Source organism: Petaurus breviceps, unplaced genomic scaffold (genome assembly GCF_028583685.1).
Source record: "Petaurus breviceps papuanus isolate PSGF00001 unplaced genomic scaffold, PetGlider_PUasm1.0 226, whole genome shotgun sequence".
Taxonomy (NCBI): Eukaryota; Metazoa; Chordata; class Mammalia; order Diprotodontia; family Petauridae; genus Petaurus; species Petaurus breviceps.
Window position 1 is genome coordinate 359,781 of NW_027185890.1, and position 24,835 is coordinate 384,615.

General features: G+C 36.8%; 1 protein-coding gene across 10 annotated transcripts in view; it reads left to right on the forward strand.

Annotated features, from left to right (window-relative positions):
• ARL15 (ARF like GTPase 15) overlaps positions 1–24,835 on the forward strand; it is a 513,713-nt gene that overhangs the window by 175,239 nt on the left and 313,639 nt on the right. For all 10 annotated transcript variants that reach the window (XM_069095282.1, XM_069095283.1, XM_069095278.1 and 7 more), the window contains one exon: positions 18,392–18,451. In XM_069095282.1, coding sequence (XP_068951383.1) covers positions 18,392–18,451 — 60 coding nt within the window. The remainder of the gene's footprint in view (positions 1–18,391; positions 18,452–24,835) is intronic.

Here is a 24,835-nt window from a genome sequence, read left to right on the forward strand (position 1 = left end):
TGTAATTGTGTACAAATTCCTCCTGGCTCTACTCTTCTCACTCAGCATCAGTTCGTATAAGCCTCTCCAGGTAAATGTGAAGTCTATCTGTTCCTTGTTTCTTATTGTACAATAGTATTCCATAACATGCATATACCATAACTTGTTCAGCCATTCCCCAATTGATGGGCACCCCCTTAATTTCCAATTCTTTGCTACCACAAAAAGAGCTGCTATAAATATTTTTGTACATATGGGTCTTCCTCCCCCTTCTATGATCTCTTTGGGATACAACCCTAGAAGTGGTATTGCTGGGTCAAAGTGTATGAAATTATTTATAGCCCTTTGGGCATAATTCCAGATTGCTCTCCAGAATGGTTGGATCAGTCCACAACTCCACCAGAAATGCATTAGTGTTCCAATTTGTCCACATCCTCTCCAGCATTTGTCATTTTCCTGTTTTGTCATCTTAGCCAATCTGACTGGTGAGATGTGGTTCCTCAGAGTTGTTTTCATTTGCATTTCTCTAATCAATAGTGATTTAGAGCATTTTTTCATATTCCTCTGTAAACTGCCTGTTTATATCCTTTGACCATTTATCAATTGGGGAATGACTTGTATCATTACAGATTTGACTCAATTCTCTGTATATTTTAGAAATGAGTCCTTTATCAGCTACATAGGTTGTAAAAATTCTTTCCCAATTTTCCACTTCCCTCTTAATCCTGGTTACATCGGTTTTGTTTATACAGAAGCTTTTCAATTTAATGTAATCAAAATTATCCATATTGCATTTTATGATGACTTCTAATTCTTGTTTGGTCATAAAGTCTTCCCCTCTCCACAAATCTTGCAGGTAAACTATTCCTTGCTTTCCCAGATTGCTTAGAGTATCAGACTTTATACCTAGATCATGCACCCATTTAGACTTGATTTTGGTATATGGTTTAAGATAATGGTTTATGCCCAGTTTCTGCCATACTATATTCCAGTTTTCACAACAGTTATTGTCAAATAACGAGTTCTTATCCCCAAAACTGGGGCCTTTGGGTTTATCAAACAGTAGATTACAATAGTCATTGACTGCTGAGTCTTGTGTACCCAATCTATTCTATTGATCCACTACTCTATTCCTCATCCAGTACCAAGTAGTTTTGAGGACTGCTGCTTTATAGTACAGTTTAAAATCTGGTATAGCTAGTCCACCATCCCTAGCATTTCTTTTCATTAATTCCCTTGATATTCTGGATCTTTTGTTCTTCCAAATGAATTTTGTTACTATTTTTTCTAGTTCTATCATGTAGTTTTTTGGTAAACTGATTGGCATGGCACTAAATATATAATTTAATTTAGGTAAAATTGTCATTTTTATTTTATTAGCTTGACCCAGCCATGAGCAATTGATGTCTTTCCAATTAGTTAGATCTGACTTAATTTGTGTAAAAAGTGTTTTGTAGTTGTTTTCATATAGATCTTGGGTTTGTTTTGGCAGGTAGATGCCCAAATATTTTATAATGTCTACAGTAACTTTAAATGGGTTTTCCCTTTCTATTTCTTGCTGTTGAATTTCATTAGAAGTATACAGGAATGCTGAAGATTTATGTGGGTTTATTTTTATATCCTGCAACTTTGCCAAATTTATTTATTGTCTCAAGTAGTTTTTTTATGTGATTCTCTAGGATTCTCTAAGTATATCATCATATCATCTGCAAAGAGTGATAGCTTGGTTTCTTCTTTTCCTAATTTGATTACTTTGATTTCTTTTTCTTCTCTAATTGCTACTGCTAACATTTCTAGTACCAGATTGAATAAGAGGGGTGATAGTGGACATCCTTGTTTCACCCATGATCTTATTGGAAATGCTTCTAGCTTCTCCCCATTACATATAATACTTGCTGATGGCTTTAAATAGATGTTACCTGTTATTTTAATGAAGGCTCCATTTATTCCTATTCTTTCTAGTGTTTTTAATAGGAATGGATGTTTTATTTTGTCAAAAGCCTTTTATGCATCTATTGAGATAATTGTGTGGTTTTTGCTAGTTTTATTGTTGATATGATCAATTATACTGATGGTTTTCCTAATATTAAACCATTCTTGCATTCCTGGAATAAATCCTACCCGATCAAAGTTTATTATTCTTGTGATAAGTTGCTGTAGTCTTTTTGTTAATATTTTATTTAAATTTTTTGCATCTGTATTCATGAGAGAGATTGGTCTATAATTTTCTTTCTCTGTTTTATCTCTTCCTGATTTAGGTATCAGTACCACATTTGTGTCATAAAAAGAATTTTGTAGGACTCCTTCTTCACTAATTTTCCCAAATAGTTTGTAGAGTATTGGAATCAATTGTTATTTAAATGTTTGATAGAATTCACTAGTAAATCCATCTGACCTTGGAGATTTTTTTCCTAGGGAGTTCACTGATGACTTGTTCTCTTTCTTTTTCTGAGATGGGGTTATTTAAGTAATTTACTTCCTCTTCAGTTAATTTGGGCAACCTATATTTTTGTAAATATTCATCCATTTCACTAAGATTGTCAAATTTATGTGCATACAGCTGGGCAAAATAATTCCTAACTACTGTTTTAATTTCCTCTTCATTGGTGGTAGGTTCACCCTTTTCATCTTTGATACTCATAATTTGGTTTTCTTTTTATCATATTGACTAAGTGTCTATCAATTTTATTGTTTTTTTTATAAAGCCATCTCTTAGGTTTATTTATTAATTCAATAGTTTTCTTAGTTTCAATTTTATTAATCTCTCCTTTGTTTTCAGTACTTCTAATTTAGTATTTAATTGGGGATTTTCAATTTGTTTTTTTCTAACTTTTTCAATTGCATGCCCAATTCAATTACCTCTCTTTTCTCTAATTTATTCATGTATGCACTCAGGGATATAAAACTTCCCCTAAGAACTGCCTTTGCTGCATCCCACAAATTTTGGTATGTTGTCTCATTATTGTCATTCTCTTGAATGAAGTTACTTATTGTTTCTATGATTTCTTTTTTGACCCACTAATTTTTTAGGATTAAATTGTTTATTTTTCAATTAGTTTTTAGTCTGACTATCCATGGCCCTTTATTGCATATGATTTTTATTGCATCATGATCTGAGAATGATGCATTTAATTATTTCTGCCTTTTTGCGATGAATTGTGAGGTTTTTATGTCCTAATACATAGTCAATTTTTGTGTATGTGCCATGTACCCCTGAGAAGAAGGTATATTCCTTTTTATCTCCAGAGAGCTGTCATATCTACCCTCTCTAAAATTCTATTCACCTCCTTAACTTCTTTCTTGTTTATTTTGAGGTTTGATTTATCAAGCTCAGAGAGGGGGAGGTTAAGGTCTCCCACTAGGATAATTTTGCTATCTATTTCTTTCTCTAATTCCTTTACCTTCTCCTCTAGGAGTTTGGATACTATTCCACTTGGTGCATATATGTTAAGTAATGATATTGCTACATTCTTGATGGTGCCTTTTAGCAGGATATAGTTTCTTTCCTTATCTCTCTTTTTTTTAAGCAATCGGGGTTAAGTAACTTGCTCAAGGTTACATGGCCAGTTATTTCTGGGTGTGGTGTTAAGTATCTGAGCCCAGATTTGATCCCCAGGTCATCCCGACACTGGAGCCGGTGCTCTTACTTGCTGAGCCACCTGGCCGCCCCCTTATCTCTTTTAATTAGATCAATTTTTGCTTTTGCTTTATCTGAGATAAGGATTGCTACCCCTGCTTTTTTTTTAACTTTAGCTGAGGCCTGATATATTTTACTCTAGCCTTTTACCTTTACCCTGTGTGTATCTCTCTGTTTCAGATGTGTTTCTTGTAAACAGCATATTGTAGGATTATGGTTTTTAATCCATTATGCTATCTGCCTCCATTTTACGGGAGAGTTAATTCCATTCACAGTTACGATTATCTGTTTCTTTCCCTCCATCCTATTCCTTCCCCTGTTAATGCTTATATTTTTTCTCCCCTTTTCCCTTCCCCTCCTTAAGTTTTCCTTTTGACCACCACCTCCCTCAGTATTCCTTTATCAGCCCCCCTTCCTTTTTCCTCCCCTTCCCCCTTCTTCCCTCTCTACTAACCACCCCCCTCCTTTCATAGCCCTTTCCCCCTCCTCCTGTAGGATATTTTTATACTTAATGAAGTATGTTATTTCTTCTTCACATCAAGAGTGACAGGAACAAATCTCATGCGAAGCTCCCCTCCCCTCTTTCCCTCTAATACGGTATGTTTTGCATCTCTTCTCCATAGAGTCCTATGCTTAACTGGTTGTTATTCCCTCCTTGCACCAGACCCATTGAGGGAAAAGCTCATATAATAGTCATCTCCCTCCCTTCTTTTCCTCTGCTATATTGTTTTTATGCCTCTTTGTGTGGCATAGTTTACCCTTTTCCACTTCATTCATTCCTCTTCTTCCATTGCAGTCCCTTTGTAACCCTTAATAGGATTTTTTTAAATTATCATTTTGTGTAATTTATGCTCATACCCTCTACTTGTCTACAGTTTGCTCTTATTAAATAACAGTGTGTGTGTGTGTGTGTGTGTGTGTTTTCCTTGTTTACCTTTCTATGTCATTCTTGCATCTCATAATTGGAGGTTGAATTTTCCATTGAGCTCTGGCTTTTTCATCAGAAAGTTCTGGAAATCTGTTATATCATTGAATGACCATCTTTGTGCCTGGAAGAATATGATCAGTCTCACTGGGTAGGTGATCCTTGGTTGTAACCTGAGCTCTTTTGCCTTGCAGAAAATTGAATTCCATTGCCTCCGATCTTTCAGTGTAGAGGCTGCCAAATCCTGTGCGATCTTCACTGTAGTTCCTTGATATTTGAATTGTTTCTTTCTGGCCACTTGAAGTATTTTCTCTTTTACCTGTAGTTCTTGAGTTTGGCCACAACATTTCAAGGACTTTTCAATTTGGGATTTCTTTCAGCACTATAAGTCAGAGTGCTAGAGTGCTTGACAAATAATTTACATGGAAAATTGTTGTCTATTTAAACATATCAATTGATCACACAGTAATATCAAGATCAATTAATATAAAAAATGACATTTTTCACAAAGGTCATTTAAGCCCATTTTGTTTCCATCTAACATTAAATATATCATCATCTCTTCTAAGTAGATGTAAACTTGACTTTCAGATTAGTGAGAAAATCAATCCAAAACATCTTATTAAGTGATGTTCAGGGTTGTGACAAATTATATAACTTTACTGAAAAACACTTTAAATATTTCCCTCATCTCAAGAAATTTTTGTATAATTACATCAGAATACAAATTTGGAATCAATCATTAGTGTATGGAAAGGAAAGACAGAGACTGAAGTCTTTGAGCTAGAAGCCAGAGATCACAGTGAACTAATGGATTAAAATATCTACAGACACCCTGATCTTCTCTTGGAAAGACACATCTAGCACAAATATTTCAAGAAGGCTGTAGTTGAATACCTTAAAGATTTGTTGATAGCCTGAAATCAAAGCAAAATGTGAAGCCCATGATTAAAACTATTGACATGTATACAAAATAGTTCATTGCTCAACTTTAGAATTGTAAAATCATCTGTAACAGATTTGGAAAGTTTTCTAAAAAAGCCAGTATAATATTAATGAAATGTAGGGCCTACTACTCTAAGGCAATGGTAGAAGATTAAGCCTTCCTCATCAGAAAGGAAGGAGAGAATTGATAGATATTATTAGAGCACATGATAAATGGTGAAAAACATACTGAAATGAAATGGCAACAAGCAGACATCACTACACTGAAAAATAATAATAGTTGGTAACAGTGTAACTGCAAGTGGAAGGAATCTAGAAAACGGACACAGATTGACCCAGGATTGGAATCAAAGGGCCATGCATGAAAAACATCCATGTGAATTCAGCCAAAAATATATGAATGACAAAGTGTCAATCAAATGACTCAATTGTAAACTATAGTCCACTTAACAAAGCATTAGAGAGTAAAAGGGTATCAGTTTTTCTCTAGCCAGTTTCTATATGATCTTCACTGAATATAAAATGAAAAAGAATAAGAACTATAACAAAAATGACAGTTAGAAAATAAGTTTATATTTTAGTACTTTTAGTTTACAAAGAAAAATATTTTATACATCTCTGTACAACAGTCTGTAGAACATTGAGTATACTGTAACAATATGACAACCCATTCTGGGACCATTTGTATCTGAATTCCTTTGAGAAAATATGAGAATGTAAAGATGCACAGTAATTGATGTTTATATAGTGATTTATTGTTGCAAAGCATGTTATATACTCAATGGATCCTCCTGACAACACTGTGCAATAGGTAATGCAGGTGTTATTCTCATTTTACAGATAAGGGGAGTGAGTCACAGAAAGTTTAAGTGACTTGTCCATGGTCACACAAAGTGTCAGAGGTGGGATTTGAAACCTGGTTTAACAGCAACAATAACAACAAAACAAATAAACATGAAGTAAGTCTAGTTTTGCCTTTTGTGGCCTATTTTGTCTTTCTCGTCTGAATGCCCAAATATCTATTAAGTAGGGAAAACATAAGTAGACCCAGAGAACTCTTCTACCTGTGAAGGTCTATTTATGCCTAAACTGTTATATATTATAAGACACTACTTGTTCCAGGGTTTCCTCTTTCCAGCAAAGAAAACAGAAGTTCCAGGGGCTCTTTAATTAGCATCTTGAGTAATTATAATAACTGTAAATAAATAATTATAATATTAGGCAACTAGGTGACTCAGTGGATCAAATATTGTATTTAGAGTATGCAAGGCCTGAGTTCAAATCCTACCTCAGGCTCTTTCTAGCTGTGTGACTCTGGGTAAGTCATATAATCTCTCTCTGCTTCTTTTTTCCTCCTCTCTAAAATGGGGATCATAATTATTCCTATCCCACAGGATTATTACAAAGATCAAGTGAGATAACAGATATAAAACATTTTCTCAACCTTGCTTTAATATATAAATGCCAGTTGTTAATTAGTTGGCTCCCAGTTAAGGATTCTTTGAAATATTCCATCCCTCTTATTCTTTCATCTCCTCCCCCTCCCTGCCCCTACCCCAATATCATGTTGCCTTCTGAACAGCAGGAAGCTAAGATACTCTGTAGAATGGCATCAGAAGGGAAATCAGATTCTTATATACCAGAAGAGATCAGACTTCTGGATTCTTGCTTTTTGTATATATGGTTTTATGAAATTAATTTGTTAGTATGTTACTTCAGAGGGTAACTGGACTGATACTTCCTTCTTTTCTGGATGAGGAATAGAGGGAGTCCTAGACAAATAGTTTCATAGCATACAGCAGTTCATAGGCAAATTGGCTTTACCTGGTAAAATTATTTAATGGTTTCTCTGAGCCTGTTGAGGTTTTTCTAGTCAACTTGTTGGCACTCAGGCAGATGTGAGAGGCAGAGTTGGTCATAAAAGGGCTTTGACTACCATGTTATTTTTTTTTTCTTTTGCATTAGTGGAGTAAATAGGAAAGTGTGCCATACTATAGTGCTGTTTCACTGATCATCCATCCAATATGCGCCTGAAACTTTGATGCTTTGTTGTTTGTTTCTTTATTTTGATACCCTGGCGGATCTATTATTTCATCTACTCCCTCCTTGTGGAGGGGTACTCCCTCCCTAAAGTCAGATCAGAACCCCTCTTTGCCTTCTCATCTTGATCCCTGTTTTCCTGTGAAATCTCTATAGAGAATCCATCCAACTGTCTTAATTTTGTTGGGTCAATTCCCAGGGTTGGAGAGGTGCTCAGACTGTCTTGCCCATTCCTCAAAATTTAGCCTTTATGTACTCTAACTAAATAGTTATGTTGTAATTGAACATGAATTGTAAAAGCAAAACTCAATGCTCAACTCATTTTCCAGTGGAAGTTGAAAGATATGAGATATTGTTGATGAATCATAGCCAACCAGATCTCCACTGGATGTCAGGTACAAGGACTGAGAGATGCCCCTCACAGATGAAGGGGGTGCCATATTCCTCTGGCCATGTAATTTTTTTTTTGTTCTACTTCTTCCATATTGATGTGAATACCCGTTTCTTTGTGAGCATCATAGGAAGGGTCTTTGGCAGTAATATGATTTTAAGCAGAACTGCTTCTGCTTATATTGTGAGAGAGCACTTCTTAGAAAGTTGCTAGGTCTTGAAGATTTTAGAGTTTTCATTGGTCAGGTGGCATATATCTCTGATCGTGAGTAGTCTTTTCCTAGTGCCAGTTGGTCAAGGCACATGAGCCTGGCTCATGGACAATCTTTTCTACATTTTATGATTGGTTATGGAGACAATTCTACCTGGTTGTATTTTCAATACTTTCAATAATCTAATCTCTAAGGGGTGGAGGTGTTTTCATATATATCTGTTAAGTTCTCATATTTACCTGATGTTTATTCAGTAATATTAATTGGGATATGGGGACTATCTTGGGATAAACAGACTGGTCATTTTAGATACTAATGAATGTCCTGAGAAAAACTTTGATGGAAGCTACTGTTATCTTACTGTGTGTGTGTGTGTGTGTGTGTTGGGGTTGGGAAGGTAGATACAACCTTTTATAGAACTTAGGAGAAAAGGAAGGAAAGATGTATTTTTTAACAAACCAGCTTTTGAGATTATAAACAAATATTCTCCAAAGAAAATAATTATCTCTTAAGGTACAAGTAGAAAAAGAATTACAGTAAACTAGACTTCATAACAAAAGTTCCTTTTGCTTACTGAAGGACTCTTCCACAATGTGGTTTTGAACTTGTAGTTTCCATGTGCATTAAGCAATAGTAATAACTATCACCAACAGTGATAACTCTGACTTGACCTTGTATTTCACTATCTTGTGTTTATTTTGTAATTCATATATATTTATACCTACATATTAGCACCTCTAATAAAATGTTAGTTTCTTGAGAGTAGGGGTGGTTTAACTTTGTTTGTATTTCCAGTACCTAGTACAGAATATATAAATAATAGTAACAGTACAAATAATAGCTACAATTGATCTCAAGTGACTTGCCTAGGGTCACACAGTTAGTAACTTTGTCTGAGACCAGATTTTGTCTTAGGTCTTTCTAACTCCAGGTTGAACATCAATCCACTATGCCACTTAACTGCTCACTGTGCAGGTCATTTTATAAATGTTTTTAGGTTTATGATTGCTTGATGAACTAGATCCATGAAAATACAACATCCAATAAAATGACCTCAAAAGGGGGAAATTAATTCCATAGGAACAGTGTGAAAAATGAGAGTTCTGTTCCTAATTTGGCAGACATGTGGTTACAGGATTATAGGGCAATGGCCATTGAGCTGAACTGGATATGAGTACTAAGAGCTTGGGGAGGGGGAAAATGAATGCTTGGCAAGGTGTACAGGGCTGCATGTTATAATCTCGGTAACGTGATTATCATGTCCTTTTTTGTTGTTGTTGTTGTGAAGGCTTAGGGCAATTTCTTTTTCATTGCTGTGGATTCCTTTAAGAGGAAGTAGGCTCATGGTACAGTGGAAAGAATGTTGAAATTAAGATTAAAAGAGAACTGGGCTCGAATTCCGCCTCTCACTCTTGCTAACTCTGTGATCAAAGGAAAGTCATGTAACCTTTCTGAGCCTCAGTGTCCCCATTTGTGAAATAGGGGTGATAATAACTTTATTACCCACTTCACAGGGATGTTGTAGGGATCAAATAAGAGGATATGTAAAGTACTTTGCAAATACTAATGTACCCTCAATATCAGGTGTTATTAGGATGATTTATATGCTTTGGGGGCTACTATCTGATTTTTGAAAGATTATAGAGAATGAGAAATTTCAGTTTTGGAAAAAGGGAAGAAAGAAGAATTTGTAAATTTTATACCTAAGTTTGACATATTACTGAAAAAATTCTTGGGGGGGGGCGAAGCCAAGATGGCAGAGTAGAAGGACCTCCCCACTGCTCCCACTTCCACCTTCCCCAATCCATGTTAAAAGGGGACTCTAACCAAACTTTGGAGCTGCAGAACCCACAAAATGACACAGAGAAGCTAATCTCCTGCTTAGAACAGCCTGGCAGGCCAGCAGGAATCCAGCACAGCGCTCTGGGAACCGAGCCCAGCCCCATGCAGAGGCTTTAGCCCCAGGGTAGGCTTGACCAGAGAGACTCCAGATAACCAGCAGCTGTGGCAATTTCCAGATTTATCAACACACAGATGCGAAGGACAAAGTGAGAGGTCAGTGCAATCTGGACTTTGGGACCAGTAAGTGGGAATGTGTGGATTTTGCCCCTGGGGCGAGAAGCTGCTGAGGTGCCAGCACGGCCAGCCAGTGCCACCTGGCAGCTTTAGCTCCTGGCCTGCAGAGCATAGGAGGACCAAGCACCAGTCTGAGGGGTAATCACTCTTGCTTTAACCTGCTTGGATCTGGATTGCAGTCTAGGGTGGAGGTCCTAGGGTGTGTGTCCAACTTGCCAGAGCATGTGGAGACCTCAGAAAGGGCACCCATCTAATACCTCTGGCAACTGAGAAAACCCCATCCAGTGTTCGGGATGAAAGCTCCCCTGTCCGGTGTCAGAGCCCTACTGTGGCAAAAAGCCCAGGGGTCAAGTGACTGAGGGGCGACATGACCAGGCAAAGAAAAAAAAGCAGACTGAAGATTCCAACATTACACTCCTATTTTGGGGACAAAAAGGAGCAAAACATGGAACAGGAGGAAGACAATGAAGTCAGAACTCCTGCATCAAAAGCTTCAAAGGAAAATACAAGCTGGTTACAGGCCATAGAGGACCTTAAGAAGCAGATAAGAGAAGTGGAGGAAAAATTGGGAAGAGAAATGAGAACAATGCAAGAAAATTATGAAATGAGGGTCAACAGCCTGACTGAGGAAAATCATACGTTAAAAAATAGACTGACTCAAATGGCAAAAGAGGCTCAAAAAGGCAATGAGGAGAAGAATGCCTTAAAAAGCTGAATTTGCCAGATGGAGAAAGAATCTCAAAAGCTCAATGAGGAGAATCATGGCTTCAGAATTAGACTGGAGCAAATGGAAGCTAATGACTTTATGAGAAATCAAGATTCTTTTAAACAGATCCAAACAAATGAAAGAATAGAAGGCAATGTGAAATATCTCATGGGAAAAACCACTGGCCTGGAAAATAGATCCACAAGAGATAATTTAATAATTATTGGACTAGCTGAAAGCCATGATCAAAGGAAGAACCTAGAAATCATCCTCCAGGAAGTTCTCAAAGAAAACTGCCCTGACATTTTAGAACCAGAGGGCAAAATAGAGGTGGAAAGAATCCACTGATCACCTCCTGAAAAAGATCCCAAAAAGAAAAATCCTCGGAATATTATAGCCAGGTTCTGGAATTCCCAGATTAAGGAGAGAATATTACAAGCAGCCAGGAAGAAACAATTTGAATATTGTGGAAACAAAATCAGGATAACCCAGGATCTGGCAGCTTCTACCCTGAGGGATAGAAGGGCTTGGAATATGATATTCCGGAGGGCAAAGGAGCTGGGATTAAAACCAAGAGTCACCTACCCAGCAAAACTGAGTATCATGTTTCAGGGGAAAATATGGTCATTCAGTGGAATAGAGTATTTTCAAACATTCTTGCTGAAAAAATCAGAGTTGAATAGGAAAATTTGACATTCAGATACAAGAAGCAAGAGAAGCATGAGAAGGTAAACAGGGATAAGAAATCATAAGGAACTTATCAAAGTTGAACTATTAACATTCCTACATGGAAAAGCAATAATTGTAACTTATGAAACTTTTCTCAGTATTTGAAGGGTATAGAGACATGTGTTGTGTGTGTGTCTATATATGAGGGTATATGGGCACATGAATACATATGTGAATGTGTGTATATAAATTTATAGGTATACATAGATAGAGGGCACAGGACCAATTTAACAGGAAGCGATGATACTTAAAAGGTGAAATTAAGAGGTAAGAGAAGAATATAATGAGAAGAGATGGGGAGAGACAGAATGGGATAAACTATCTCATACAGAAGAGGCAAGGGGAAATGGTTACAATGGAGGGGAAGAATAGTAAGGCAAAAGGAAATGGGTCAACCATATTCCCATTGAATTTGGCTTGAGGAGGGAATGAAATACACACTAAATAGGTTATCCCGCCCTACAGGAGAGTAGGGGGGGAAGGGGATGAGAGGGGGGATGATGGAAGGGAGGGCAGGCTGGCAGGGAGGGACGTTGGAAGCACCCACTTTTGTAAAGGGTCAATATCAAAGTAGAGAATGGAACAAGTGGGAGGTTGCATAGGAGGGAGAGAAATATATTTAGTCTTTTACAATATATCTACTATGTTATTGCTTTGCATTAGCTACACATGTACATCCTATAATGAACTGCTTATCTTCCCTGTAAGGGTGGGGGAGGACAAGGGAGGAAGGGAATTTATCTGGAATGCAAAGTTTTAAAATCAAGTATTCAAATATATGTGTGTGTGTGTGTGTGTGTGTGTGTGTGTGTACTGTTATCAATACTATTTTACATGTAATTGGGAAATAAGATATACAGGCACTGGGGCATAGAGATCCACTGGAAAAGTCGAAAGGGGTATGGGAGAAAATATGGGAGAGAGCAGATTGGAGGAGGGGTATCCTGTGGGACTGCTATTTTGGGGCAGTGGGTAGGGGAAAAATGGGGAGAAAATTTGTAACTCAAAATCTGGCAGAAATGAATGATGTAAGTCAGAAGTTAATAAAGCATTTGAAAAAAAAGAAAAAATTCTTGAATGTATTATTAAATGAATGATTAGTGAACATTTAGAAAAGGAGACAGTAATCACAAAGAGCTATCAGCTAATATTCCTAGGACCATTTCATGCCAGTCTAACCTTATTTCCTTTTTGGGTAGGGTTAATGAAGTCATAATGCCAGGCAAATGTCAATATGTAGTTTATTTAGATTGTACTAGAGTATCTGGCAGTGTCTCTCTTACTATTCCTGTGGACCAGACAGAGAGATGTGGAATAGACAGTGGTATAGTTAAGTGGATTTTCTACTATTTAAATTGCTTGAACCAAAGAATAATCATAAAAGGTCCATTGTCACTTTGCAGGCGAGTCTCTGGTAAGAATCCCGTAGGGATCTGTTTTCAGTTGACTCTGACCTTTAACATCTTTTTGGTGCCTTGTATAAGGTCATAGGTGGCATATTATGAAATTTATAAATGACCCAAAATTTGGAATGATAGCTAATGCTAAGAAGTAGCATGGCCAGTGGCTCTAGTGCTGGATTTGTAATCAGGAAGACCTGGGTTCCAGTCCTGTCTCTGACACTTGATGGATAATAATGGACAAATCCTTTAATGTTTCTGGACCTGTTTTTCTATTTGAAAAATGGACATCAGAATATCTATAGTACCTTATCACAGGGATGTTGAGAGGCATCAAATAATGTACAGAGAGCACTTCGTAAACTTTAAAGTGCTATGTAACGATCAGTTATCATCATTATTGTGAACATGAGGCTAAGCATTTTTGTCACCTGTACACAACATGGTGAAGAGAACTTTGGACTTAGAACACCTGAGTTTGTGTCCTTCTTAAGCTACTTACTAGTTACTGAGCTTGGACAAGTCAGTCAACCTCTCCTAGCCTTTGCTTCTTCAGCTGTAAAAGGTGGACAATAACAGCCCTCCCTCACTTTATTATTGTGAGGAATTCATGAGATCTTGTATGTAAAGTGCTTTGCAAGCCTTATAGAAATTTTATTATTATCAGTTATGAGGGTGATGATGGTATTGATGATAATGCTTGATAATGAGATCTAAGAAGTTTTAACAATGTAACATAATGGGCTAAATCAAATAAGGTGAAATTCAATAGAGGTTCTCCCATTCCCCCCATATGAAGTCTTATGCTTGTATTAAAAAAATCATTTAAGTATAAGATGTCTGGGTGTGGTGGTATGTATCTTTAATCCGAGCATTTTTGGAGGCTGGAAAGTCTCTTGAGTTCTGGTGAACTGAGCTACAGTAGGCTAAGCAGATAAGGTGTCCAAACTAAGAATGGCACCAGTATAGTGAGCCCCTGGGGGAGGCAGTTATCAGTTTGCCCAAGGATCGGCAAACCAGCCCAGGTCAAAGTTTCCATGACAATGAGTAGGGTGATGATACTCAGGAATAACTCCTGCATTTCCAGCCTCCACAAGATAGGGAGATCTAGTCTTTAAAAAATGGAAACAAAATAGAAAACCAAGTACAATATGGTGGAATCATGGCTAAAATAATTTTGTCAAAAAAGATCTGGGGGATTGTGAAGCTTATTATGAGGCAAGTGTATGATATGGTAGACAAAAATACTAATTCCTCCCTTCTCTCCCCCCCAAAAAAGCAAATTCCATCTTAAGCTTCCTTGACAAGCCTCATATCTGGTGCTATAGAGGTAACAGTGCTACTATCTACTGTGTTGGTCAGAAAACACCTGGAGGATTGTGTAGACTAGAATTTTGGCTGCCACATTTTAGGGAGAATGTTGACAAACCAGGGAACGTTCAAAGGAGGGCAGTCAGGATAGTGGAGGGTCTTCTTGAGATCATTCCTTATAAAGATCAGTTAAAGGTATTGAGAATGGACCTAGAAATGTAAACTTAGGACTGAATAAATAAATGAATGAATGGACAAGCTTTTATGCAGCCCCTACGCTGTGTCAGAGATTGTGCTACTTTCTGGGGATGCATATAAAAAGTGAGGCATTTTCTGCCTTTAAGGAGCTCCTTGTCTAATAGGGTAAAGGAACTGTGCTTGGAAGTACCTCTCTGAGCCTCAGATTCATCTGCAATGATAGGGTTGAATAGATGGTCCTGAAGTCCCTTTAAACTCTAAATTGAAGGTCTCCTATCAGTCTCTTTAAAGGACTGTAGCACGGAAGAGGAATTACACTTGTTCTGCTTGACCTTACTATGAACTATGGGTAGTGTGTTGAAATTTTAAAGAGGCTTGACTTTAGACTTGATAGAAGAATAAATTCCTTACAATTAAAACTATACTGAAGTGGAATGTGCTGCCCTAGGACTTAATACTTCCCCTTCCCTGGAGATCTTGTATCAAAGGCTGAATTACCACGTGCTGGGTATGTTGTAGAGGTGCAGGGGTAGGGAACCTGTGACCTTTTTACTGAGTGCAAGTTTTACAGAACAAATTCTTTTATGAAGGTGATTTATTCTGTGAAGTTTGGATGCAATCCAAGGGCTGAACTTGAGGACTAAGAGAGCCACAGGTGGCCTTGAGGCCGCAGGTTCCCCACCCCTGGTAGAGGAGATTCTTAATCATTCTCACTCAAGTATTGGGTGGGCTCAGTGATCTCGGGGTTCTCATCTAACTCTGAGGCTTTGTGTATTGTTCTTGGACTCAATGAAATTAATCAAGTATGTTATAGGGAAAGGACACTTGAAGAACCTCACCATCATTAGAGTCCTTCTTTGATTTTAACATAGGTCATCTTCCATGGAACTCCAGTGTTCAGTTGGACCCATGACTGTATTAATTGGAGATTTTCTCCAACAATATGCATTTAACAGTTGAAGTCTGTTTGTCCTGTGTCACTTTTGTCAATGTTACCTCAGTACGTTAGCTACAGAGTGTCTACCTAACATGATGAGATCCTTACTCATTTTCTTTTCATATTGGGAAAATACCAGTGGAACATATGGGTTCTTAGATCACCTATATAGATCTAAGAAATATGTAATTCTTACCTTTTTCAGGACCCTGTTCTGCTAGTGTGCCGAAATTATGGAGGAAGTGGGAGGTGCCTATTTTGCATTTTTGTAACCTTCTTGAGTTGCCATGGATCCCCAGATTAGTAATTTAGTAGAAAAATTTTTGGTGAACAACCACTCCATATTTAGTTATACTTATCCTCAGACAATAAGCACAGTCTGTCACTGGATAATGTTCTTTTTTCCTTATTAATATTAACTTCTTTTCCTTTTGGCCAAGTCTCAAAAAGTTTACAAAGGGACAAACTTTAATTGGTAGTCTTTATTCAAATTATTGAATTATAAATGGATGCCCTTCTTTGTGGCATAAAGTATTTGGGGAAGATGTCTAGTTTTCATCTTGTTTATTGATTGATGCATTTGAAATGAATAAAGGATGAACCAGCAGCTAGGAATATTTGTATATTGTCTACTTACCACGTACAGTAAATTTTCAAAAATGCCAACAGACATACATGGGCTATAGAAATTGCAAATGATAAATATGAGCACAAATCAATATTAGAAATCTTGCTGCAGACGTTCTATTTGAGGAAAACCTTTTACATATATTGTATGGACATGTTTACATGTCCTATAAATGACTGAGTTAGGGAACTTAGAGTGAGAAGTTTTGACATCATTATCAGAGACAGGTGGGTGGTGCAGTGTATAAAGTGCTGAGCCAGGAGTTAGGAAGAACTGAGTTCAGATCCAGCACCAGACATTATCTGTGTGATCCTGGATCAGGAGCTTCTGTTTCTCTTGTTTTCCTCAACTGGTAAATGTGAATAGTAATAACACTTTACTTTCCATGGTTGTTGTGAGAATCAAAAAATATAATATTTGTAAAAGTGTTTAGCACATTTCCCGGCACATAGTAGGTACACAACAAATGTTTATTTCCACCTCTACCTACTTCCCTTCTACCTTTTTGAAAGAAATACTCTCCTCTCTTTTCTTTTCCCTTCATCACTCTTCTCCTCTCCCTTCCTCTTTTCTTTCTCTCCTTCCTTCTCAACTTTCTTCTAACTTCCATTATTTTACATTATAGTTTTTAACTTATATGCACAAAATTTTAAGGATTTTGAACTTTGATGATGATGCATTATTTCTCATGGATATGCAAATAATAATAGGGCTGGCTTCAGGCAAAAGCAACACTGACAAAATGTGAAAGGAAATGGCTGTTCCCTTCTGAAGGGCACTGGATATTTTCATCATTGTAGAAAAAAAGCACATTTAGAAGTGGTTGGCACGAGCTGGAATCAGAGTCTGTATATTCGATGTGTTCCATGGTTCTTTCTATGTTCAAAGTTAAGGCTCGTTTTAATTCTAAGGAAAATCTATGGTTTTCCTGCCCTCAATAATAAGTAGAATGCTAAAGATTTGCATAGTACTCTTTACTTTCATTGTTTCACAATCGTGATTTTGTTAATCCATCTAACAACCTAGTGTGGTAGGTAGGTACATTTAGCTTTTTTATATTTCCTTCAGGCTAATTTCTATGCCAGCAGAAGTGCTGTGATTGGCACTTGCTTTCCATGGCTTCCCACACCTGGAGATGCTTGCCTGTAGGTGTAGGCATGCTAGCACATCAGCCATATCATCACTTATTATTTCTGTTATCTTTCTCTCTAAAACTTCAGTCACTACTCATATCATTAGCCATAATGTTATATATGGGTTGTTACAATTTCAACTTTCAATAATAGATAATATAGGTATGTATTTCAGAGATGGCATAGACACCTTACTTACATTTTCATATCCCCAAACACAACTGTTCTGTGATTTTCAACTTGTACATTGTTATTTCTCATGGCATCCAAAAAAAAAATGAAGGTCTTCATGTGATTCTAGTTACTTTTCTTTCAATAAACATTTTAGGGGGCTCCTACCATGTGCCAGAACATAAAAGAAATAAATAGTTGCTGTTGTTGAGATATTAAAATTTAGTTAACTTTGCAAAACAAATAAACACAAGGTTACTAGAGTAAAACTATCAATCATCAAATAAATGTAAGAAATGGTATAAAACTGTGTAGATCAGTCCTGAGAGGAAGCAGAGTAAAGGGGTGCACCTACTGATAGCAAATCACAAGTATTTAAATAGTTAAAACCAAAGAACATTCAAAATTTTTTTCTAATATGAGTATAACATCTTTAGTAATTAATGCATGGCTATTGTATTAAATGCTTTCCTATGTATAAAAAGCATTTAAAAAAAACACATGCATATTATACCTGTACATTATATTATAACCTGGAATGCACTCCTTCCTTATGTCTGCCTCCTACAGTCCCACTAGTAAGGTACTGCTCAGGCACCAGCTTCTTTATGAAACCTTTCCTCATCCTCCCCAACCAGTAGACGCTTCCCTCCCAAACTACCTTGAGTTTGTGCTTAATAACTATGAGAACCTCGATTTTTCACATATGCATACACACACATCTGACTAACATATGATAATGATGCATTCTTCATAATTCTAGGGGGTGAAAGTTAGTTTTAAGGGCATAGTTTTATATTTGAAAGATGAGCAAAATGAGGTTTTAGCTAGTTTTTGGTAATGTGAATTTTACATTAAAATGTGTATTTATAGTGAGTTTTTGAGTAGTGCTCTTTCCTCATTAAAAAATCTAATATAGAATGTATTTTATGTGAATGAAATCATTAATATTTTCTATTTTTTCCTAATTTTAGGTTTTAGCATAAAAGCAGTTCCATTCCAGAATGCCATCTTGAATGTAAAAGAACTCGGAGGTAAAACTTTTAAAATCATTTATATATCTTATTAGAAATTTTATTCTGATTTTTCTATGGGAATTTATTGTATGGAATTAGAGTGAGAATAACTTGACATTTCAGCACTTGATCTCTGACTTTCTTCTTGAAAATGTATTTCTTAGTGTTTGCTTTATTAATTTTCTGAAGCTTGCTCAAGAAGACTCCTAAATATGATAGCTAATGTTTAGTTCTCTACCAAGCAAACTAATTGTGGAATAAACCCCACTGTGCTTATGAGTTTCCTGTTTTAATTACATTTGTGAATAGAAATTATTAAATGAATTGTTACATTATCATGAAAACCTTTATAAAGGAACTTTGTGCTTTATACACTCTGAAGTATCATTTTGGGGAGTTATTCTTTTTTTTTTATATGTACAAAAATAACTATAGCAGCTCCCTCTGTGATAGCAAAGAACTGAAAACTGAGGAGGGTGCTTATACATTGGAGAATGGTTGAACATTTTACAATAAGTGAATGTGGTAGAAGTCTGTTGTACTGTAAGAAATGATGAGGGAAATGGTTTCAGAGAAACCTGGATAGTCTTATATGAATTTATGAAGAGTAAAGTGAGCAGAACCAGGATTACAATCTATGTAATAATAATGATATTGTAAAGACAAACAACTTTGAAAGATTTAGCTCTCATCAGTACAACAATCAACCATAGCCACAATTCTAGAGCACTTATGATGAAACATGTTACCTACCTCCAAGTAGAGAAATGATGGACTGCGAGTACAGAATGAAGGCTTTTTTTTTTCCACAGGGTCCATGGAAATTTTTTTTTGCTTGACTATATATATTTGTAATAGGTTTTATTTTTCTTGTTTTCTCATTGTGTCCTCCCCTGCCATGACCCCCTCCCAGTTCCCCAAAATGAGGATAGGGGAAGGTGGGAGGGACAGAATGTAGATCAAGAAACAAAACTGAATTTAAAAAAGATGGAAGTGAGGAACTGAGGCAATAAGTATAGAGAGTCTTTCCTAGGACTTTGGCTGTGAAAATGAAGAGAAATAGAATGATATCTTCAAGGGATGGAAAGAAGTTAGTTTATATACATTTTTAAGCACATGTTTTGCTAGGTATTTTACTAAGTGCTGGGGATATGTCCTCAAGAAGCTTCCAGTCTTAATGAGGGAGAAGACATGTCAGTTGCTATTTTTTTGTTTGGTTTTTCTTTTTTTTAATCTTTATTAATTTGTTTACTTTTAGTTTACAAGATTCATTTCCACAGTTCCTTGAGTTTCAAATTTTCTCTCCCCCCCTTATGCCCTCCCTCCCCAGGGTGGCATACAATCAAGTATAGTATCTGCAAATACTTTCACATTAGACATTAGTCAGGTTGTAAAGAAGGATTGCATCAGATGGAATGAAGAATGGGAAAGAGGAAACAAAACCAAACAGGAAAAAGAAAAAGAGCAGGTAGTTTGCTTCACTCTGGATTCAAACTCAGTTCTTTCTCTGGATGTAGACATCTCTCTCCATCATGAGACTTTTGGGGTTGACTTATAACCCTGAATTGCTGAGAAGAGTCCAGTCTATCCAAGTTGGTTGTCACACATGTGTTGTGTCTGTAATTGTGTACAAATTCCTCCTGGTTCTACTCTTCTCACTCAGCATCAGTTCATATAAGCCTCTCCAGGTAGATATGAAGTCCATCTGCTCCTCGTTTCTTATAGCACAATGGTATTCTATTACATGCGTATACCACAACTTGTTCAGCCTTTCCCCAATTGATGGCTTCTTGAGGACATAGACTCTTTTTTACCTTAATTTTTACCCTTAATTTCCAATTCTTTGCTACCACAAAAAGAGCTGCTATAAACATTATGGGTCTTCCTCCCCCGTCTATGATCTCTTTGGGATAAACCCTAGAAGTGGTATTGCTGGGTCAAAGAGTATGAAATTATTTATCGCCCTTTGGGCATAATTCCAGATTGCTCTCCAGAAAGGTTGGATCAGTTCACAGCTCCACCAGCAATGCATTAGTGTTCCAGTTTGTCCACATCCTCTCCAGAATTTGTCATTTTCCTGTTTTGTCATCTTAGCCAATCTGACTGGTGAGATGTGGTACTTCAGAGTTGTTTTCATTTTCATTTCTCTAATCAATAGTGATTTAGAGCATTTTTTCATATGCTTTTATATATCTTTAATTTCTTCCTCTGAAAACTGCCTTTTGATTCTTTGATTGGGGAGTTATTCTTGTTTATGATATAGTTTTTATTGGATTAAAGCCTCCCATGTGGCATTTATTCTAATCATCACCACCTGACATCAGCATTGCTAGCATTTTTGTAGTCACTTTAAGTTTTGCAAAGTGCTTTACATTTATTATCTCATCTTATCCTCACAAGAACGTAGGGAGGTAAATGCTATTATCACCCTCACTTTATAGGTGAGTCTATTGAGGCAGACAGAGTTTATGTGACCTTTCCAGTGTCACATAGTGAGTGACTGAGTTTAGATTTGAAGTCAGATCTTCTCTATTCCAGGTCCAGTGCTCTATCCACTGTACCACCAAGCCATCTATAATCATAAATTTTCCCATTGATACCTTTGTTAGATAAGTACATTTCCTGGATAGGCTGTACAGAACCCATTTCTTACTCTTTTCTTTGTTTTAGAAAGCTTTTTAAATACAAGCCAGGGCCTTATCTAATGTAAGTAGCTTGTCAAGTAATGCTCTAATCAGTTTAGGAAATCTTAATTTTCTTATAGCAAAGAAAATGAAACATTCTTGAGGTGTCCTATATGATATCTTGTTGTAAGGGTGTTCATAAGGCCCTTTTCTTATCTAATTATGTGACAACTACATGGTTTTAAACATGGAGCCTATTTTCATGTTGATGGAAACTTTGAAGTAATTAACTTTACGGGATATGCCTTTTTGAATAATTCTCCTCTTAGTATCAATCTAGTACTTGTACTGGCTCCAGCAATTATTTTAAAATGTAGTTTTTGGTGGCTGTAATTAGTTTATGTTTACCTTTCTTCAGTTTGGGTTCATGGTTATTTTCTGTTTTTATATAGTAGCAGATTTTATAATAAAATGAAAATGTAAACTCTGTCATCCCTTTTAAGCTTTTAGACAAAGATTCTTTCAGAATTTCAACTGTCTGACTACTTTATATTCCAACAGGGCACTAGAAATGTTGGTGACATTATTAAAATGCCTTTGGTGTGCTCAATAGTTACATATGTATACAGTTTCTCCCTCTGGGGATGTATATTATTTATTGTCATATATATGTGAAAATATCACTTATTAATCACAATCTCCCTTTGTTAAGATCTGTTTTAGGTGTCCTGTGCTCTTGTTGCTGCAGCCATACTTTCCTCTTTATTTTTCTTCATAACGGCCTTTGAACTCAGATTTTTGGCCCTACGTTTTATATTCTTTTTTATTCTTGCTCCTCTAAAATTCTTCATCTTTTTGTCATTCAACTCAACTGTTTTTTTTGTTCTGGCTAATATGTTATTTACATTTAGTCCAGAACATGCTTCTGGCACAACCCTATACTTCCTAATATTACCAGCAAAAATCTATCCAAGTGGGATGAAAGTAGGTGTTATTTGTTGAGATTTCTTAGTGTTTATTGTAGCTCTTTCTGGAGTGTGCTTTTGCTCTGTTAGGAAGTTCTTACTGGTTCTAACCCAAGTTCCTACTGCTTTCATACATTGTCTTGTTTCACCACTCTTTTTTCCATCTGTTGACACTTACACCTGGTACTTCTACTATCATGAATCAAGGAATTTCTCTTCCTTCAGTTTTCGCTGTAAGATTCCTTTCGATGAAGCTTTCCTCAAAGAACCCCAAAGTAACCAATGACAAAAACGACTGATTGACTAGTTTTTCTTCCCTGGGTTTGCACATTTCTCCCTCATGTCTACTTTCAACTTTAATCTTATTTGTGTCATTACTATCTACATGGCAAGTCTACTGGGCGGGAACCTTATTGAATTCTTTTGTTTTGAGCTAACTACTACCAAGAATATTTCTAGTACTTGATACATGTGAATAATAAATGTTTCTGTCTCTTTCCATCTTATCACCTCTCCATCTGTTTTCAGGTTTCACCTGGAAAAAACCCTCCTCTCTCACACTTGCCTTTTAATTGCTTTCTTCCTCTTTTTGGCGTGAACCTTTTAACCATATTATAGAGGCAAGTAAAGCAATTGGCATACAGCTGAGTTGAAAGCAGTGGTACACACTGTGGCATTGTTCTGGTGCTGAGCAGTTAGCATTTAGAGATATGCTGGCTATCACTTCTTATTCATATTTTTTCCTAAATAGATTTCCTTTTGCTTGGTTGGGAACATGTTTGCAATAATGAATTAAGATGTGAACAGTTCAGTAAGAGAGATGATAATTTTGTTTCATCATTTATCATCTGACCGACATGAATACAGATGTTATTTTCCCTCCTTTTCAACTTGAAATTAGAGTGTAAGTTGGTTTTATTAGGTGGCCATTTTTCACTCTTTAATATTCTATTGTGGTATACCAGAGATGTTTTTTCCTTTTCAATTTATTCCATGGAAATGTCGTCTAGGTGGTTGACATTGGGGAAATCAATCAGAGAGAGAGAGACAGAGAGAGAGAGAGAGAGAGAGAGAGAGAGAGAGAGAGAGAGAGAGAGAGAGAGAGAGAGAGAGACAGAGAGAGAGAGAGAGAGAGAGAGAGAGAGAGAGAGAGAGAGAGAGAGAGAGAGAGAGAGAGAGAGAGAGAGAGAGAGAGAGAGAGAGAGAGAGAGAGAGAGAGAGAGAGACACACACACACACAGAGAGACACAGAGACAGAGAGAGAGAGACACAGAGACAGAGAGACACAGAGACAGACAGAGAGAAACTGAGACCGAAAGGTGTTTGTCTTTAAAGGCTCCCCATTCATTGCTAGTGCCTATTGGTGAGAAGGAAAGGGCTTCATTAAGATTTTTGTTTCTGCTTTATTTTATCTTTCTTTAAAGAAGGTGAAAATATTTCCTTTTGTTATTAAGGGAAAAAAAATGCAAGTCATGTCCATTTGCCTTTAGCACATGGAAGATAGCCTTGCACTAGTGATTGAATTATTTTTGAGGATTGTCAGCTAAGCCATTTTTAAAGGTTTCTTCTTTCAGCAGCCAAACTGTTATATGAAACAGATGTTGACTGTGTACTGTTTCTTTGTTTGGCGCAAGGAATATGCCTCCTTGTAGTGAAAGGTGGTGCTTGTTTGTACCAGTTAGTTACCTCCTGGTGCTGTTAATCTGTCCAGGTTGTTTGCATTTCTTAATTTCTCCTGAAATTATACAAGGCAGATCTTTGCAGGCATACCGGAAGGCACACTGCTTTTTGCTCTAGGTTTCATTAGTTCAGCTGTCTTTTTGTACCTCAGCCCTTTAGTGTCTCATTCTAAAAGCCTAGCCAATGTGTTCTGACACTGTCATTTGAATAGGATATGGTAACTATAGATTTTCATCTACTGTAGTCAGTCTGTTAGAGGACATTTTTGCAGTGTTTTGAGGTGGGGGGGTGAATCTTGGCACAGATCTATCTGACCACCATAGTAGTATGATTTGACAAGCATGTTCCTATAACATGAAATGCTTGCTTAAGGCAAGGATGAAGAGACCTGTAAATCTTTGAAGTATATTCTGTAAAAACCTTAGAGGCAGACAGAATCAGGCTGGTGTTGTAGTCAAATTGCTTTATGGGACAGGTGGAGTTTGGGATATTTCTTCAAGAAAAAAAAGGAATCAACTTTCCTATACAGAATCTGTTTTAAGGTTTCCCCAGACATGGGTGTCTGGAGAGCAGTGGTATATCCTGCAGGGAACCATGTATTTGGCAAGAGAATGTTGACATAGAGAAGGGTACAGAGTAAGTACAAGAAACAAAGGCTTTATCCCCCTAATACCTTGTAACCATGCTGTAAAAAACTACATTATCACCCAGTTACATGCCAGTGTGTGCTTCGTGCATTCCTTGCATTGCTGTAGTAGAAGTAGAGGCTTATATTCAATGAGCAGAGTCCTGAATTGAGACATTCTACAACTTTGTGTTGTTGGATGGGTCTCTTTACCTCTTGCTATTCTTCATTTCCCTCTTCTGTGAAATTATAATTTTAATAACTAACCCCCATTTATTTCTAGAAGGAATGACACTGAAAAGAAAATGTGTAAAACTTCTCTAGAGAGATATTTAAAAATTAGAATGTGGCTCCAACAAACCATATAACATATAACCCAAACTACTTGTTATAACCTTGTTTCTTATCTAAAACAAGAACCATGTCATCTTGGAAAGGGGACAACCAGTTAATTCCTGGCTCCCTGAGCTGTGTACTTTTCCTTCAGACCAGGTCTATACTAGGGGAA